General features: G+C 31.3%; 1 protein-coding gene across 1 annotated transcript in view; it reads left to right on the forward strand.

Annotated features, from left to right (window-relative positions):
- Positions 1 to 19,122, forward strand: part of LOC144858900 (nitric oxide synthase-like protein) — a 67,024-nt gene that overhangs the window by 35,606 nt on the left and 12,296 nt on the right. Inside the window, exons 6-14 of the mRNA XM_078715040.1 lie at positions 835 to 974; positions 4,839 to 5,013; positions 5,641 to 5,742; positions 9,339 to 9,533; positions 13,519 to 13,604; positions 14,236 to 14,380; positions 14,872 to 14,976; positions 15,437 to 15,486; positions 16,076 to 16,189. Of these exons, the coding sequence (XP_078571166.1) occupies positions 835 to 974; positions 4,839 to 5,013; positions 5,641 to 5,742; positions 9,339 to 9,533; positions 13,519 to 13,604; positions 14,236 to 14,380; positions 14,872 to 14,976; positions 15,437 to 15,486; positions 16,076 to 16,189 (1,112 nt within the window). The remainder of the gene's footprint in view (positions 1 to 834; positions 975 to 4,838; positions 5,014 to 5,640; positions 5,743 to 9,338; positions 9,534 to 13,518; positions 13,605 to 14,235; positions 14,381 to 14,871; positions 14,977 to 15,436; positions 15,487 to 16,075; positions 16,190 to 19,122) is intronic.

Genomic DNA, 19,122 nt, shown 5'->3' on the forward strand with positions numbered 1-19,122 from the left:
CTCTGTCTACACTATCAAACTAGTTGTGATGTGACCAAATGTGGTAGTAATATGACGTCACCCTGTCCATATACTGTATGGGCACATCACATTTTTGTTTACATAACATTTGATAGTGTAGATAGAGCTTTAGTTTCGTCACATCAAATCACTGTATTAAAGTTTGAGAAAGCAGTTTAGGGCGCAGGTTGAATATACATATAAACGCTGGTTTAATTATTAATTATATCATACATCATCTGTATTACTCTTAATGTTTTTAAAGGTTACTCACACAATCATTAAGTTAGATGAATACTTTAATTTCTGTAATCATAATTATTGTTATACCTTATACTTCTGCTTGTCTTATCTTATTAGTGCTGATTGCGACTCAAAGCTTTTCATTAAATATATATTAGATATTTAAATTATCAATATAATGAATACATTACAGCTAACCTTTTTATTATATTTCGTTTTGCAATACAGCCTTATATTCCTTTGTCAGAATTGTTAAGAATGAATAGGTGAGATGATGGGGTGTGTAGATTCATGTGAATTCTAAGGATAGGAACATGTAGGCCTAATATTCCGTGATAACGTCACACAAACGGTAACATAGGTCAGAAGAATATCATGTTCCTTAGGAACGAGTTGCTTGAAGACTGGTCCTGTGGACATGGGCCTAGCTCGAACCCATTCAACTGCACATCTTAAGCTGTATACATTAAATACCATTACCCTTGACCTTTTACATTTTAACTATGACCGTTTACATGATATTTAAGATATGTATCAATATCAAAGCATGGCGCATTTATTTATCGTCTGCTGGTTCTTGATTTATTTCAGCTTTGCATTAAGTTTGGATGGAAGGCCGGATATGGAAAATGGGATATCCTACCATTAGTGCTGTCTGCTAGTGGTGAGGACCCAGAACTCTTCGATATACCACCTGAGTTGATCATGGAGGTGGAGATTACACATCCAAAGTAAGGAAACATTTATCTTTTATTAACAGGACACTGAGCTCGTCTGTCAAGATAGGAACTCATTAAAGTGCTTTGATCTTGTCTGGCTGCGACAAATGCATTACTGTATTGTCTACATATTCTCCGCGGCCCGCGGTGTCTGTTAAGGGGTGTGCCACTGATCGTGTCGCATCCATAGATAAACCCTTTGATCTCCGGACGTCAGCATCCTCTTGTTTGATTGCCTTGATTAGATTAAGTAGCGAATATAATTTATATTTGCAATAGCATCCCTCCTTTAAGAAAACCCCTTCAAAGGGACAATGTCCTGTCAAATGAACAAGGTGCAATATACAGTTGTTTTAACCCTATGACAAACCACCTTTCAGATGACTTCCCAGTTAAGTTAAGAAGACACTTTAATGGGTTCCTAAATATCACTCATAATAGGGGTTCTACTCTGTGCGTTCGATACATTTGGATTAAAATATATATTGAGTATTGAAGTTTCATAACAAAACAAATAAGCGTTTCAGTTTATTATACCACGGAACAACATGTTTTATTTAATGACATAGGGAAAAGTACGTTTTAAGTAGGAAATAAGAAGCTCAAATGTCAAAGGTCAACTGTGATTAGTGTTTTACAAATCAGTATTATTCTAACTTACAGATATCATTACAATATTAGTTATAGGTCCATGCATATTATGAATTAACCATATTATAAGTGAGGAGGATATTATTGGATTGTAGGCTTTCATCAGGTGATGAAGTCAATTTTACTTTGAAATGAATTCTACATTAATTTTTTTCTTTGAAAATTAAAATCAAACAGAATCCATCCTTTGAACATATTGATCGTTTACCATACGATAAGACTTCGTTCGCATTGCGACATAGTGCTACGACATGATATAACGATTCTGAAATGAAAAAACTAGTTAATGTCTACAACTCACAGAAAATGTAAAATTAACAAACTCAAATATATCAGTTGATCTTCTTGACGTGTACTAAATTATTGTAACAATTATACACACGTTCTGTTAAATGCATGATCAATAATTAATACATTTCAGTAAATTGTTATATAACGAGTGAAAGAAGTATTCTATTCATCAAAGTTCTATTCTATGTTGACGAGTCGTCAAACGTAATCTTAAATAAGAATAATGCGAATAGTTTTATAATAAATTCATACGTCTAAATCGTGTTCACTGTAAGACAGGCGTCAGTACTTACTCTGGTAATGTCACTAACCGGCGTCTGGATTGCTCTGATCGGTGTTGGTAAATTACACCCGATTGGTTTAAAATTGTCTCTTTTTGCCACATGTGTGGTCATGTGTTTTTAAAGTATTTATTATTATGCTAATTTGTCAAAAATGTTAATGTTTATACAAACTTAATTTTCCTAGTATATCGCAATTTACGTTAATTATAAGAATCGTGGCTGTGTTTTAAATGTACGACTTTACATAAAATATAAATATAAAGCAATTTAGACGTGCGTCGTAACAGTATCCAGAAATAATCTATTATGAAAAGTATAAAGCAAAGAGCTGTCAGCTTTGATATTTGTTTTTGTAATTTCAGCAGAAAAACTTTTTCATCTTTGTATCTACCTATTTTGATAATTGTGTTGTATAACCTTTTAGCTTTATTTAATTGTCCCAGAGAAAAGAAAATACCGCCGTTCTTTAAAAATGTTTCTCCTGCTCAGCAGAACAGGAAATAAGAATCCATACCAGATTTATTATTGATCCATGTGGGATAAACCAATTTATCGGAAAAACACCAAGAAAGTATAGAAGTAGAAGTATACCTGACAGATAGATAATGTAAGCGTGTATATCAAGGTGTAAAATATTACATAAATGTACAATTAGGAGTACGGTACCCTATCGCCAACGAAATTGTTCTTAATATTATCAAAAGTTCACATTTCAGAAAATACAAATTAAATTGAAATCAGCACTTGTGACAGTACCAGTAGAACACGCTTCTTTATGTTCCCATTTTAGATTTCAAATTACCAATTTAATTTGAAAATAAGTATGGCAATCTCATAAAGCCTACAGTTACTCGTAGGTAAGTTGACCAATAGATAACAATGCGCACTGGAAATGTTGAAAGAAAGATTAAGTTTCCAAATAATCACACTTGTTCGTAACAGTTAATTACTATTCTGGTTGATCATACTTATTTACCCATTAGGAGAGCAGACATGTTTATAAAATAATATAAATATCGTACTAGGTACTCTCTGTCGACCAACACCGCACTCTGGTAAATTTGAAATTTAGTGATTAAATTTCCAAACCATTACACTTGTTTGTAACAGTTCATTTGAAGTGAAATATATCATACTTATTTACCAATTAGTAGAGCAGACAACTTTATAGACGTGGTATCATAAGATAATATGATTCTTCCAAAATGCACTTAAAGGTAGATTGTATATAGAAGAATCTATCGTCACCTAGACTTACTAAAAATTATTGCAATTTCACTATCAACTGACATTTTCATGAAATGAATATGATACGTTGCTGCTACGCATACTACGTCATATGTCGTTATTTTCACGAATCTTCGTTTTATAAGTTTGGCTAACTGTGCCAAAGTTATTCCACTGTTTATGAGAACCATTGGGCCTATTATGCTTTACAGTTATTGTCTTGTGTTGCTTATTCCACCAGTCGGTGGCGTTTCGATTTTAGTCTCAGCTAGAAGTACTATATGTATTAAACGCCATGTTTGCCAAAATATTTATCTTTTTACCAATATTAAGTCGAATCGCCCCTAGAACCTACACAGTAAACCTCACAAATTTATTTTGAAAAATAATATTATTAATAGAGTCTGAAGTCACCTTGAATTGCTCTTTTGAAAGTGGAAAACCATAGTGTTTTGTGTAAAAAAACAAATACTAAACTACTAATCTATTCAAAAAAGGAAGTTATCATCATTGTTCTAATTTAAAAATAGACATCTGTAAAGCCTTCCTTGTAAAACGAATTTAATAGTTCGTGGTTTTCCTTGTGGTAAATAATACAGATACAAAATGTGTTAAATGGTAAGCACAATTGACGTAAAGTAGAAACCTGTTTGTAATTTTCAGCATAATCAATGTCCTCTGTGCTTTTACTAACGACATCTATCATTTGCTATGACGTGCAAAACTTGACCGAACAAATAGCAAATCTGTGACAATATTTGTTAGGAAATACACATAACGTATTACTATTATTATTGTAACTTATCGTACTGCTAATGAATCTTCAACATTAAGATTAGACTATGTTTGAGGATATGTTTGAATTTATTTATACCCAAAGAATACTGTCATAACATTGCATCTCTTTTTCAGTATTTTTTAATTCGCTTTTCCCTTCTTACAAAATGTTTAAAATAAGTACGGATACGTTGCATTGTTGTTAGAAACAATTTTGCTAGCGATAAGCTGTTTCTAACTTGTCCAATTTGTATTGTACCTTTATAGTCTGTACATAAACGTTTTCAGAGATAAAGCTTCAAATTGTACTGTCGATATTTTGTGGAAGAAAAATCGAAGTGACCGTTCATATAGAATTTCTGGCAACAAAAATTCAGAATTTTACAGTTTTATTATTGTGTGTAATATTAAATGCAATATTTTTGTGACATCTGACTTAAACAGTAATTTTTTGTTCAATCTTGGGAAAAAATCAAGATTTTTCAAAATCCGGATTTCTTTAAAATGTGAAAAAGTCCTGGCTAACTTTCCTATTTATGCACATTTTTCCCCAGCCACTAAGCATTTTATCTCAACTAACCTGTTTTGTACTTTTAATACTGCTGATGAGTAATAATAAGTAGCAATTTCATAAATTTATTTATAGATATCCCTGGTTTGCTGAGTTAGGTCTTCGTTGGTATGTCTTGCCTGCTGTTTCTAGCCTAATGTTGGATCTCGGTGGACTGGAATTTACTGGATGTCCTTTCAACGGATGGTACATGGGAACAGAAATTGCATCACGTGACTTCTGCGACAGTTACAGATTAAACATGATGGAGGTTAGTAATAATAATAATGTATGCTACCGCAGTAAAATAACTTTTACTGCAGTACAGTACGTAGAGGAAGTTATGTAACGACAACAACAAATTATTGGGTGTAATGAATGTAATGTAGGTTTTTAAAATAATGAAGTTTAGCAAATATACCACATTTTAAAACTTGAGAAATTTGAGTATTATAAAAAACGTACTATAAATCAATAGCAGTGGATTACTTTCGACATTGTCTTCAATGAATTACTTGGCTTAACTATTGATTCTTGTCCATGGCTCTGAAAGAATGTGTTTGTCAAAAGGCTATTTGCTAAACACGATGGATGGATTAAACAGAACTATTAGTATATATACATATATCCTTCTGGGAGCTAAATTTTATTTTAAAATGCAAGATAGAAAAAGTTGGAACATTATTGCTTCTTACTTTTAGTATAAAGATGTTGAATGTGTTAGTGTCATCACATGACGTTACAAGGTCATTGAGTAAAAGTCAATCTCTTAATCTAGTTTAGGATTATCTAATAATTCACGATTTGGAAATATCTATCCTAATTTTGGAGGGAGTAACATCAGCCACTGTTTGATTACTTGTTTAAATCCGCTAATATTTATAATATATCATTACAGACCATTGGAAAGAAGATGGGATTGGATACAAATGCGAATGCGTCACTCTGGAAAGATCGTGTCCTTGTAGAAGTTAACTACGCTGTGCTTTACAGCTTTCAGGTGAGATGCTGGTGACAATTCTACAACAAAAACCCATCTTAACGATTTATCCACAGCCCATGACATTTGGTCTAGTTACGATAACTGTTACATCAAAACATAATGTAAATGTTCTGACAACACATTAAGCAAATGTGTTACCAATGAATATATTAGCTCTGTGGAATAAATCTGAAAAGCCAAGTTATTTTGACATCTACAAAAAATTCAGATCCCATGCGGGATTTATGCACATGATAATAAAACTAAAGGTAAAACTTTTCTTTTTTATATAATTAATGGAATCAACCTTTTAGAACGAATCAGTTTCAAATATATTCAGTAAAGACTTATTCATATCAAGTTAAATTCAACACTCATTTTTATATCGCAAAAACAGGTTAATATTCAAATATACTGTAGTTTAATAATATTTTATTTTGAGGCAGAAACAAGAAATTTTTCTGTTTTATTTTTATAGATGATCCTGCCTATGCAGCACCTATTTCTTTCCTGTAGTTTAATAAAAATACATTTAGCCTACCAATTAAACAACAGTAATAAAAGAATTATCTTAAAATACACACATTTAGCCTACCAATTTGACAACAGTTTAAAAAGGATCATCTTCAAATATATTTTATTTACGTTCAACATGAATAATGCCTCGGGTTATTAGGAATATCTTTTATTAAAGTTGCTGCCACTAGTTATTATTGTCGTACATCAAATAGTTTAAGATTTTATTTGCTATGAAATGCGAGCATTGTAACACAATAAGTTTACAATATATCAAAAGAAAGCATATTCAAAATAGCTCTTTAATTCCTTAGATACGATGAAATTAGCTGAATTATTTCCTAATGAAACATAACAAAATGATATAATGTGAAGAAGAGCATTGTCCAATGAAAACAAGTCTCATCAACAGACTGAACAAGTTATAGCTATCTCACGTCGAAAAAAGATTATAATGATTATTCGCCTCATAGGAATAATAGTGTACTTTAGCTAGCCTTCTAAAAAACTTCTATTGTTATAAGTATAATTAACATTATTCACATTTTATTCTCAAGGGAATAAGTCTATATTGCTGCTCCACAGTCCATGGTCTTCTCTCTATTTACAAGTCTAATTAACATGTGTGTGTTGTATTTACACATTACAGGAATGGAATATGTTTTTATAGAAATATTCGAATTAACAAAGTTTTAAAGAAATTCAGAATAAACAAACCATAATTATTAGAAATGACTGGAATACGTAAACTGTAGAGACAATAGACGGCCCATATTAAAACAAAGAGATTCCAATAACATTTTGTGACGTCATCAATATATACATTTCCTTTAACACCAATAGTTTGTTGGTATTATAGTAACTATTAAATACAAACAAAAATCAGGATAACCTGAAAATGCAAACAAGTACAAAGCAACGCAGGCAATCCCTGGCATTGTGCCAGGTAAGACTAAAAGTCTTGATGGACATGTTTACGGTCCGACACATTTAATGTCATTATCTTCACATACATGAGCTAAAACAACATAACATCACATTCAGTGTAAAATAACACGTGGCATTTCAATTCTGTCCTTGGGCATTTACCATAATAAATATTTTATTGGATATTCAACATAAATGTTAAACTACCCAATTCTATGATGAAATAACTATTATTCGATACAATAAAACAGTACATATAATATATAACACAATACACATGATAAGTTATTTGAAAACTAGTTTAAATCATTAACTTGAATGCTGTTTCTGAGCACGGTTGATTACCCCTTAATCACAAGTAAACCCAATATATGTTAAATATTTTAAATAAAAAGATGATGTTTTAGCACCGTATGTATAAAAACAAAGATTTAAAACTCAATGTAAGAAGGCATTTTAAAATCGTTCACTTAATAACAATTTATGGGGTTCGTTAGAACATTCATAAAAGCTAAGTTCATCTGATACGTATAGTTATGGAATACACTATCGTTTACATTGATCATTTAATGAAACACCTTTATTAATTAAATATTGTATTCGTCATCCTTATTATTTTAGATCCGGTTTCGTTAACCTATAATGTTTGTTCATCGATGATATACAACCAATTCCAATGGTTTGAAAATCCCCGTTACATTGTCACCCTATTCTCTTACGGTGTTGTATCTACAGACAATAAACAGCACCTTCAGTTTCTTGTCTGCTAGCTACAACCTTTATCCTACAATGGTATGATGTCTTCTGACACTATACATTGCTACTTGTTCTAATACATTATGTCAACGCTTCCAAATCAAACCACGTCGAGGTAGTTTGTTTAAAAACGGTAACGATAAAATTATTCAGAGAGTTCCAAGTGTAAGTTAATACTGTTGGACAATAATGTGCTATAAATGGACCTGTACCATCGTTTGTAGAAACAGCTCTGCTGCTACCGTACGAGAATCGCCTGGTATCAATAGCACGGGCTTTTTTTTCTGGAAATTAGGCAATATGTAGGAAACGAACCTCTGCTATAACTATCCGTATTTTAATAAAACAGACAAATTTCTTGTTTCTGCCTCAAAATAAAATATTTATTATACGAGTACTTTCGACCATAGGTCATCATCTTCTTCCACAGCCTATTGTATTGTATTTTGTCCATATGATTGCCTTATCATTGAAAATAGATTAATAATCACACAGAAAGATGAAAGTTAAATACGGTAACCAAGGCAACTAATAATACATATTGTAAAGTCAGCTTTATTACTTTCATTCAAAAGCACTGCTTAAATATCGATAATTAAAAGAATCAAAACATCAATAAAAGCATTTATTATTTGTGTTATAATGATACGTATCGTTGGAATCACATTTTAATTGAATCAAAGCAATGCCTTGAAAATAATATACATTACTAAACATTGATACCGTATTAAATTACCCACACGTTTTGTCCATTTACCTTTAATAATAACTGGATATCGGTTAACCTAATCGAAAGAGGCGGTTGTCCAGAGTTCAATAATTTCAGCGTTGGGTTACATAATTCAAATACAGAAGGTAGTATTAAAAAGCAGTAATGCAATAATTCAAAGAGCACTTTCTTGCAAAGTCATTGACACATGATTTGGATTATGAAGAAGACGAAGATTAAGAACATGACGTTATTGGTGATTACGATGATATTGATGATGATGCAGATGGCAATATATCAAAATTACGTTGATAATAATTGAGAATGACTATTTATTAAATAGAGTAATTATTATTAAATACAACGATGATAATGATTAGGGATAGGTTATCCATGGCTGTTCAAATCAAAATGTAATGATCAAATCAAGTATATCTTCATTTTGTTCATATATTTTACATGGACAATTATTCTTCCGTGGCAGAACAATTGAAATTATATACAATTCCAGGTATGAATTATTAAAATGGGATTTGACCATTTTCAGCAAATTGTATGATCAGACAATGATGGTAATCTTGTAAGCATCAAGGAAAACAAATTTCATGTTCGCCTTGTTGTGGTCATAGCAAGATTTATCTTATCTTTATTATCTTATCTTATAATTATCAAGTATGCTAGTGCCAAAGACTTCTTATTATTTCAGAAAAAGAATGTTACAATAACTGACCACCACACAGCGTCCGAGTCATTTATGAAACACCTTGACAATGAGCAACGTCTGCGAGGAGGATGTCCGGCAGACTGGGTATGGGTTGTACCGCCAATGTCAGGAAGCATCACACCAGTGTTTCACCAAGAAATGCTCAGTTATATTCTGAAACCATCTTATGAATACCAGGTAGGAATTTGTTGTCCTCTTCTGTTTTTCCTCTTTGCCTACGAATTTGCTTCTTTTGGGCTTTGTTTTATTTTGTAGAAAGGAATGTTTCTTTGCATTTTCAATATCATACATATTGTTGTATATTGTATCAAAATGGTGACTCACACACACACACTATAATATTTGGTGTGCATATTCTTAATGGAAATAATACTATGTCGCGTACTGTTATTAAGCTCTGTCAAACTGACATGTTATGTGTCCATATATGGACATGATGATGTAACATTACCACCATATTTTGATATATCACTACCAAATTTGGGTATATCACTACCAAAATTTGGCACACTTTTTTTTCAAACTAGTTTGATAGTGTAGACAAAGCTTAAGTATTCATTGTTCTATGTTTTGAAAATTATGAAAGACACTCAGATGTTTAGACCAGTTTCTTGAAGAAAAATAATTATTAAGAAATGTAAATAGAAAATCTACTTTCACGAGACATTGTTTGTAACTATGACGAGTGCTGCACGAACCAAGTCTTTTTATTTATATATGGGTTTGGTTAATCAAATCTTCTATGGCAGTCTTTACTCTAGATTCATCCGGCATCATAATGTGTTTTTTGCCATATAGCAAATTATTATAGCAAATGAATAATGTCAAGTTTTTGTCAACCACTAAGTAGGAAAATGATAGAGTTAAATGTTTTCCGTTCAATAAAATGGTTTTACCGGTTACAGTATATGACACAGAGTAGTACAACGTGACTCTTCGACTTATCTATAGAGAATACGAGCTTGTAGTTATTTTAGCTAAATTTTATCATTCATTTCTTTATTGACAATCCTCGTTCATCTTCTGTGCTAGACTAAATCGTTTGCGTCTGATCGTAATGTTTTAGCATGTGTTGTAAAAAAATCACTCTGTTATTGAAATGCATTACTTCCATGCTGTATTCGTTCTCGTTACTAACTGAAAACTATATAATTAATTGCGTATCGTATTAGTTTATGTTCCACTATAGTTTAGTAGTATGTACTGTTTGAAATGGTGTCGTATAGAAAGTTTATCAAATTATTATTATCATTTCACTCGATTTGCAGTGCTTTACATACATACATACATAGTTGCTTCTTCGTGTTTGTAATTTACAGACTTGGGATGGCTTTATTTCCACGTAATATGACATTTGTCCAGTATCATGGCGAATTCCGCAACACAACATAGCATGTGTATCACATGGTACCTGTATCGTGTGAAGATTAGGTTAAGGCTTAGATTATGGTCTATGATACGGGTGATACATCAGAAACACACGTGCTACTGTATTACGATATATACATGGTCTGTGCAGTTTGATACAGTTAGATACATTTCAGGATTAAGCTCCATCTTAACACTTTCACAATAAAACGTTAGGTTACTACAGTAATGTATTTATCTCTCTCGTAGTACAATTGTTGGGTTGTGTTATTTTTATTGCATTTCTGTTCTATTTACGTTACGGTATAATTGCAACATATTAAGTGAAGCTCCGGGGGCTCATTATTCTTTCAATTTATAGTTTAATGCCGTGTTTGATTATTAGAACAAAACTTTATTTAAAATTACCTTATTTTTAAAAACAGCAAATAGCTATTTAAAACTATTAAAAATACATTATATTGTTGTTAGCTCTTTAAGCTGATTGATATTTATTTTTAATTAAGGCCTAATACAAACGCACAATTGTGTTTCATTTTAATATTTAAAACATTTTAAACAAAATTTACAAAAGTTACTAGTTACTTTAAAAGTAAACAATTATAGAACTACATGACATTAGGCATAGAATTAAATTAATTTTTTTTTCTTCTAAAATAAAATGATTTAGATTCATATATAGTATTATAAATCCTTATATACAGCGGGATTTCTGAAAGGAGGCACTCTGATAATAGAATAGAATCGAACAGACTGTATTCCTTTTTTTTTATTGTTATTTCATTTCCAAAAAAAACGCGCCACCAGCTGTGGCAACAAGATAAAAAGAAATTATTCTCAACAAGAAACCAAAAAAAAAAACCATTCAAGCAACAATTTATACACATCATGAGTAGTTAAATGGCAGACTATAGGCCTACTGCTAAATGTTTCCATTTTAGGTTATATGGATGGATGCATGTTATTATTTTCAAAAGAAATATATTTTTCTATTTCAATATTTCTTTTAAGAATGACATTAAATTTGTTAAAATACAGTGGGTCTTCTGAAATGTTACAGTTAGATATACATCGTTTAGCAATCAAAATTAGTGTATTTAATGCATCGAAACTATGACATTGTCTGATACCAAAACATATATTAACATTGTTTACAATTAAATTGTGTTCAATGTTTCTTTTTACAAAATCTGTATTTCTAGTATTCTGTATTCCCATATCATTATTTGTACATTTATGTAATTGTAATACTATGTATAACGATCAGGCTATTAAGGTAGGTAGCACATATTACACATCTAGATTATGCTTCACATTATACTACAGCTCGCGATATTTGTACACCTCCATTTTTAACACATTGCTATGCGTATTCTTTAACATAATACATTTCTCCGAGGTTTTGTTCGTAAAAAATTGATCTGATCTGTTTGGCCTTACAGTAGAGCACCTTTCTTGTGAATACTTTATTTAGTTTATGACACTGGATTTGTTTCCCTTCTTTTTATCAATGGTGGATTGATATTTGAATATTGATTAAAATCACACAAATCACATACCTTTTTAGTAGGGGAGGGGTTCGGTACATTCGCTAGTTCTTAGTTTCTACTCAAATGTGTGTATATGTCCGCCAATCATGGCTAATGATAAAGTATATGGTAATGTTTCTCAGTTCGATATCTGTTTATAATTAAACGCATGTACATTATTGCATAGCAGCAATGATATGTGTTTTTTTTATATAAAAAAAAGACGAAAGAGGTCAACAAACGAATACCAACACATTATCTTTTTATCAAATAGGCCTACATTATTAAATGGTCTTTCGTTAGTGAAAATATATCAATCCATCTCAAACACGGTAACATTTTTATTTTACCTGATCAAATTAAGGTAACCTCATTTCTCAATTTATTCTGACATTTACGTTGCTGTCTAATGTATTAATTCTACGCTAGCTCATCTTTTGACATTTTTATTGCTTAATAAAACATCTGACTTATTTAAAACTACATTATTTTTAAACTTATTTATTTTGGAATTACAATTTTCAGTGTATACATAACATTAGTATGAATGAAGTAATTTTTACTTTTAAATGCTCAATGTATAGATGATAGCACCCACGATATTAACATTTTTAAATAAATTTAAGAATTTTTTTAGATTTTCGTGGAAATGTTGGAAATAATGTAAATTCTTTAGAAACAGAATAGAAAACACTTAAATGTGGTGTTATGATACTTATCTAGCTAATGTATATTGTTGACAATTGAAATAGAACGCGCCTTGGGGCCTACATCAATTATACTTAATTAGTAAAAATGTCCACCTCAATACATTACAACCTTAATTAATACTTTTTCTTTATTGTTGAGTACAGCCTATGTGTTTCGACTACAATGTAATAATGGTTTCCAATTCTTCTGAAACCGTTACAATGCACTATGTAGGCCTATCTATGCACTTACAGTAACGAGCAATATAATTAATATAATTACCTTTGCGGTAGTTTTACAATTGATTATGGAAACACGTGTTTAAATTAAATGTTTTTTGTTCAATTTGCAGTTTTGTTTAGTCAGAAAACCAGGAACACAATAAATGATGACGTCATCGCAGATTCCTTCGTTTCTACCTTTTTGTCATTATTCGACTATCCATTAACAAACACTTTTATGAGAATGATGTCGTTGCAATTTTGACAAATCTTTTTTACGATGCTATTATAATTTGTAAAACATGACATTATGGCGTGTGTTGATAACAAACTTCCTCGTTGTTCTCGTTTCAGGAACCCGCTTGGGTCAGTCATGTTTGGAAAAACAAAAGTGCGGAGACAAAACCGCGGAAGAAGAGAACGTTTAAAGAGGTTGCCAAGTAAGCCAATTATGATAATTTTATTTATCGTCATGTGATTTTGTACTTAAATATATAGAAAACTAAGTGGAAACGTCACCATAAAAGTGTTTAATTCGATTACATGATTCGTCAGCAGTAGTAACATCACACACAGACACAACTTCTGTAAGCGTTCACCGTGTCCAAAAATTTAACACAGAATATTTAATACAGATTTAAAACAGATTATTAACCGATAAAAATTAACCGATAAAAATTAACCGATAGAAATTAACCGATAAAGTTCCTGTGTGGAAACGGGGTTTAACCGATTCCACTCAAACAAAATTAACCAATACTTATCTCATTCAATTCAGATAATTATCGGATAAATGCGATAATTTGTATCCTTTGACCCGAATTTTGTTATGGCTGCTGAAACGCGGCCAATTATTTTTCCCCCATGTTTTTTTTTCTTGGCAACATGATGGTGTCACTAAAATAAAATTATCTTCTATAATTTCGATATAAAGATTTTATACAGATTTTTTTTCAAATTCAATTTTAAGAGGGCGCTATCCCGGTTTTAACTATCCTGTTTTCTAATACATGTGAAAGTATCATCATGAATATAATAATTTTATTTTGCTGTTATCTGTTTGTTTCTTAGAGCTGTCAAATTCTCTGCCAGCTTAATGGGAAAAGCAATGGCAAAACGATTTAAAGCTACTATACTCTTTGCGACTGAAACAGGCAAATCAGAAAGCTATGCTAAAAGCCTTAAGGACATTTTCAATCATGCGTTCGACGCACGAGTAAGTACACTTTCTGTTTTATTCAGTTATTTTTTATTTGGCGCCCTCATCTAAAGTTTAAACACCATAATAATACTATAACAATAATACATTATACTAAGATAATGACCACTTAATAAGGATAGTGCTCGCTTTTTGACCACCTGGTTTTTGGTCATCTGGCTTTTTGAAAACCTGTCTTTTTAGTCACCAGTCTTTTTGGCCACATGTCTTTTTGGTCACCTGTCTTTTTGGTCATCTGATTTGCGTTAAATTTTATATATGAATATTCAATTTATCCATATTTTAGTACAATATTTGTGTTCACATTCCTCTACTTCCTGACATTGCTTTTCAGCAATCATCTATGATTTCTCTGAACATATCTCTGAGACGAAAATGTTCCAAAAAATGTATGATATATGTCTTATAGACCAGATTATACGATACAAGTTAATTTAAAATGTTTCTTATTAAAGTGATTTAATTTGATTTCTTTTTTAACATTTTAGGCCATGTGTATGGAGGAATACGATGTAGCACATCTTGAACACGAAACTTTATTAATCGTTGTAACAAGCACATTTGGTAACGGTGATGCACCTGAAAATGGAGAGGTACGATACAAATCCAAAACTAAACTAAATTAAAATCATCACGTGGAAACAATGCAATAAAAAAAAACAATAAATTTGGAACGACCTAATTCATCTTTGCAGTTGATAAAAAAAATTAAATAACAAGAAAAAAAAGGAAAACATTGTCGAAAAGCCAAGCATAACTTTGTGACCATCATGGGATAGAGTTTCTGAAGTGATTTCTAAGTTTCATTTTAAAGGTTGAAAAGTGTGCTATACTCTTTTTGGATATTGGAAGAAACACAGTATTTAAATAAATGTGAATTGCAAATGATGTTTAAATTTGAGTCTGACCAAGTCATTTATCTTTTATTTTGAGATAATACACACAATATTGTACCTGCGGACCACAATTATAATTTTAATGTGTTACAGTTGTGTAATTGTTGTGCACTGAAAAATATTTTTAATTTACTAATCGGTCTCTTTTTCAAATTAGAGTTTTGGTCGTTATCTCGTTGAGCTTGGACGGTCAGAAGAAGGTAATGGGTAAGATACCTACTTGTTATTAATACATAGTGTAGTGCCCATGAGCCTCTATAATCCCATGTTTAATTTAGTTTAATATTGACTTCGGATTAGACGCTCCTGTTGCTGTGACAAACTGTACAGTACATACATTAATATAATAAGTAGTTCTCATTAAATGCTCTGTGCTGATCAAAATAGGTACAAGTTGATGAAAATGTTTTATTTTATTTTATTTTATTTTTTAAAACCAGAAACAACAGCAGAAACAAATCCGCCACTTACAGCTAGGTTTAACAGATACAAAGACAATTACAACAACTCAGAAACACTTAAATTACGACGAAACAGATAAAGATTGGTTATTATTATTATGATAATTTGTACTACTGTAACCAATGTTGTTTTCAACCAATATTTAATATACTGTACTATGTATTTTGTTTTTAAAGATAATTGATTACAATAACCATGATAATCAACAATAACAAAGTATTTCCATTATAGCTAAATTAAATACATCCCCGTGGCCATGTAGAAATACATCAATAATCCATTATAGTACACATACCCTTTTGTTTTAATTTGTAAATATAACATTTACTTTCAGAAAGGCATCATTTAGATGGGATAAGTTTTCTGGAAGGCCAAAGCCAAAAGTACTGAGTCGAATGTCATCGGTTGCTAGTTTAAACGAAGCTTCTGGTGTTTTGGCGAATGTTCGGTAAGAATCATTTCAATTATTTTAATGTTTTCTAAAGTATATATCCCATTTAACATTTGTATTTTACAATTATGTTTAATTGTAATTTATAATTTTGTACACTGTTTTGTACAATTTAATTATACTGCACATGAAAAATGAAGATTAATTAAATCAGACTGTAAATAGGTTATTTTTTAGTTTTAATAATCACTTCCACAGTAAAAAAAAAACGAAAAAACTTCTAAAATAACATAATAAATGGTTTAATCAGCCAAAAATCCATTGGCTGGCAGTCCATTTGACCATTTTTACTTTAAATTACAGTTTTTTTTTAAAGTAGACCAATTTTTTTAGATCCAATTTTTGTTCAAAGTGGATACATATTATGTGATATTAAAATGGCATATTCAACAATACTTTAATTTTATCTTCTTCTTCTAATATATCTACTTTTTAATAATATAGAACCTTGTCATTTTCAGTAAAATCCTTGTAGCATCCTGTACTCTTACATGTTTAAACAAAGACCAGTAGTGTTTCTGTTACATGTGCCAGCACCCCTCTCCATTTGTATTGTTTTCTGTGCGGCCTCTTCTAAATCGACTCAACTATACTCATACTATACTCAATTTTTCTACTCCCCACAGTCCTCAACTCTATCTAAACCAATGTCCTACAGTTAGTCACATAATCAATAACATTACATTGTACTTACAACAATTGATTTCCTTTATTGATTATGTCATTTTCATTACCGAAAGAGGAAGTATAATATTTTTAAGAAGGAACATTATTATTTACCTTGATCGTTTACTTAGAACTAGGCTAAGTGGTTCTAAGAATTCTGAAGAAAGAAATCAATTATACTAAGAGTATTGCTTCTTTTTTATTATTAGAATCAGTAGTCGGTGTGGGGCGTGTAGTAAAATAACGGTTCTACCTTAAAATGAAGAGGAATATTAATTACTTAGGTTGTGCGACTGCACTAACGCCACAATTACAGATATTGTTATTTTTATAGGTCGTTTTTCTAGGGTATGGAAGTTGTATTTTCATATACGTCTTACGGCAAAACTCAAGGATAACCTGTATATACATGTATTAGAGTTATGTTTAATCTCTGTTGTCTATGATTCTCTATGGGCCAACATGCCACTATTTGTTTATATTCGAAAGACAGGTTTAACGTTAAAATCAGTTGTCCTCAATGTGGCGCCTTATAAAATATGTCCATAATTTCCTTTTTCTATTTTCCGCCTAACCTTCCCTCTTAATACTTCTGCATCAACTATCATGTATTCTTTAAGATCCTTCTACACTATCAAATTTGTGAGAAAAAAAAATTGAAAATTGATGATGTAAAATCACGGTCCATTTTGGGCATATAACTACCCATTGGGCACATCACACTTTTGTTGTCAAACTAGTTTGATAGTGTAGACAGAGCTTTACACAAATAACACTGCCTTCCACAATGTTATCTTTATAGTCAATATTCTTCACGTTATGTTTCCTAAGCGTTTCAGTTGTCCTTTTCTGATTCAGTATCATCTTATTTTGCCAATTAAATGCATAGTCATTACATCCATGTGCGTGATAAATCTTCAAATTTGTATCAATCACCTCGGTGGATTTGAACAGAAAGTCCATTACCTTTAGATTATTGCTTAGCTTTTTAATCGCGCATGTGTCAACTTTCCTAATATCTATTTTGTAAGTGCCAACAACCGTTATTTAAACACGTTTTACAAAAATATAAAGCAATGCACTCTTTCTTTTAGTTCTTAATTCTCTGTTGACGCGACAGACGCATAATTAGTTATGTAACCATTTTCGATAACAAAAATCTTAATTACCTGGCTAAACAACTTTGTTTTTGTTAACTGGTTATTATATATTGATTGAATACTTGTAAATGTATTTACGGCTAAACATTGAACAGAACAATGGAAAGTCCTATTTTGTAGAACCATTTCTAAGAGGATACTTCCGTAGCCCAAACAGTGTCGTCCGCTTAGTAGAGTTATCTCCTCAGGTGTTGGCTTATATTGCCCCTCTTTCCTTTCATGACAACTTGTATTCGTATTAGGGATATCCCCTTGAATAGCGAGGAGTATCTAAAGACGGGGTCTACTATGAAGTACAGTACAATGGAAAGTCCTATTTTGTAGAACCATTTCTAAGAAGATACGGTACCTTCGAAGCCCAAGCAATGTCGTCCGCTTAGTAGAGTTATCCCCTGAGGTGTTGGCCTATATTGCCCCTTTTTTCATTTCGGGGAAAAATGTATTCGTAATAGGGATGTCCCCTGAATAGCGCGGAGTATCCAAAGAAGTACAGTAAAATGTATAACTTACTGTTAAAATAATGATCTATTTACAGTTTCGAAGCATACCGTGCTGTAATTTAAACAGAATACTACACATCACATTATACCTGACATATATTTCAGTTTGTGTTTTTTTTTACATTGTCACTCTGCGCATTAAACATTTTATTTTAAAATAGTTGACCTTAATGTTTTATAAAATTATTTATACAAAATGCTTAAAATCTTTAGACAGAAAATTGCATATTTTATTTGTTGGGGACGTCTGGGAATAACTTTAAGAAGGAACAAATCAGCCGACACAACGCACTTCTGTGTTTTCTAATGTTATCTGTCAACGAATGGTAACATTGATTAATGGTGTTCGGCTCGGACTTTAGATGTTAAAATGACATTACACGCGACGCTTCGCTGTCGTTCTTTGACTATACTCAGCTAATCTTTTTCTGCTGGATTAAAATCCTAGACAGTTTTTACAATAAAACAATCAATGGATTTGACCTGACACCATTGCGTTCATTAATCATAAAGTATTGATAAAATGCTGTTTAATGTCGGTAGATCAATTGCTATAACATGATTTCCTCGGAATCATTAAACAACTGCAGATAATTATTTTCTG

Source organism: Antedon bifida, chromosome 2 (assembly GCF_963402885.1).
Source record: "Antedon bifida chromosome 2, ecAntBifi1.1, whole genome shotgun sequence".
Taxonomy (NCBI): Eukaryota; Metazoa; Echinodermata; class Crinoidea; order Comatulida; family Antedonidae; genus Antedon; species Antedon bifida.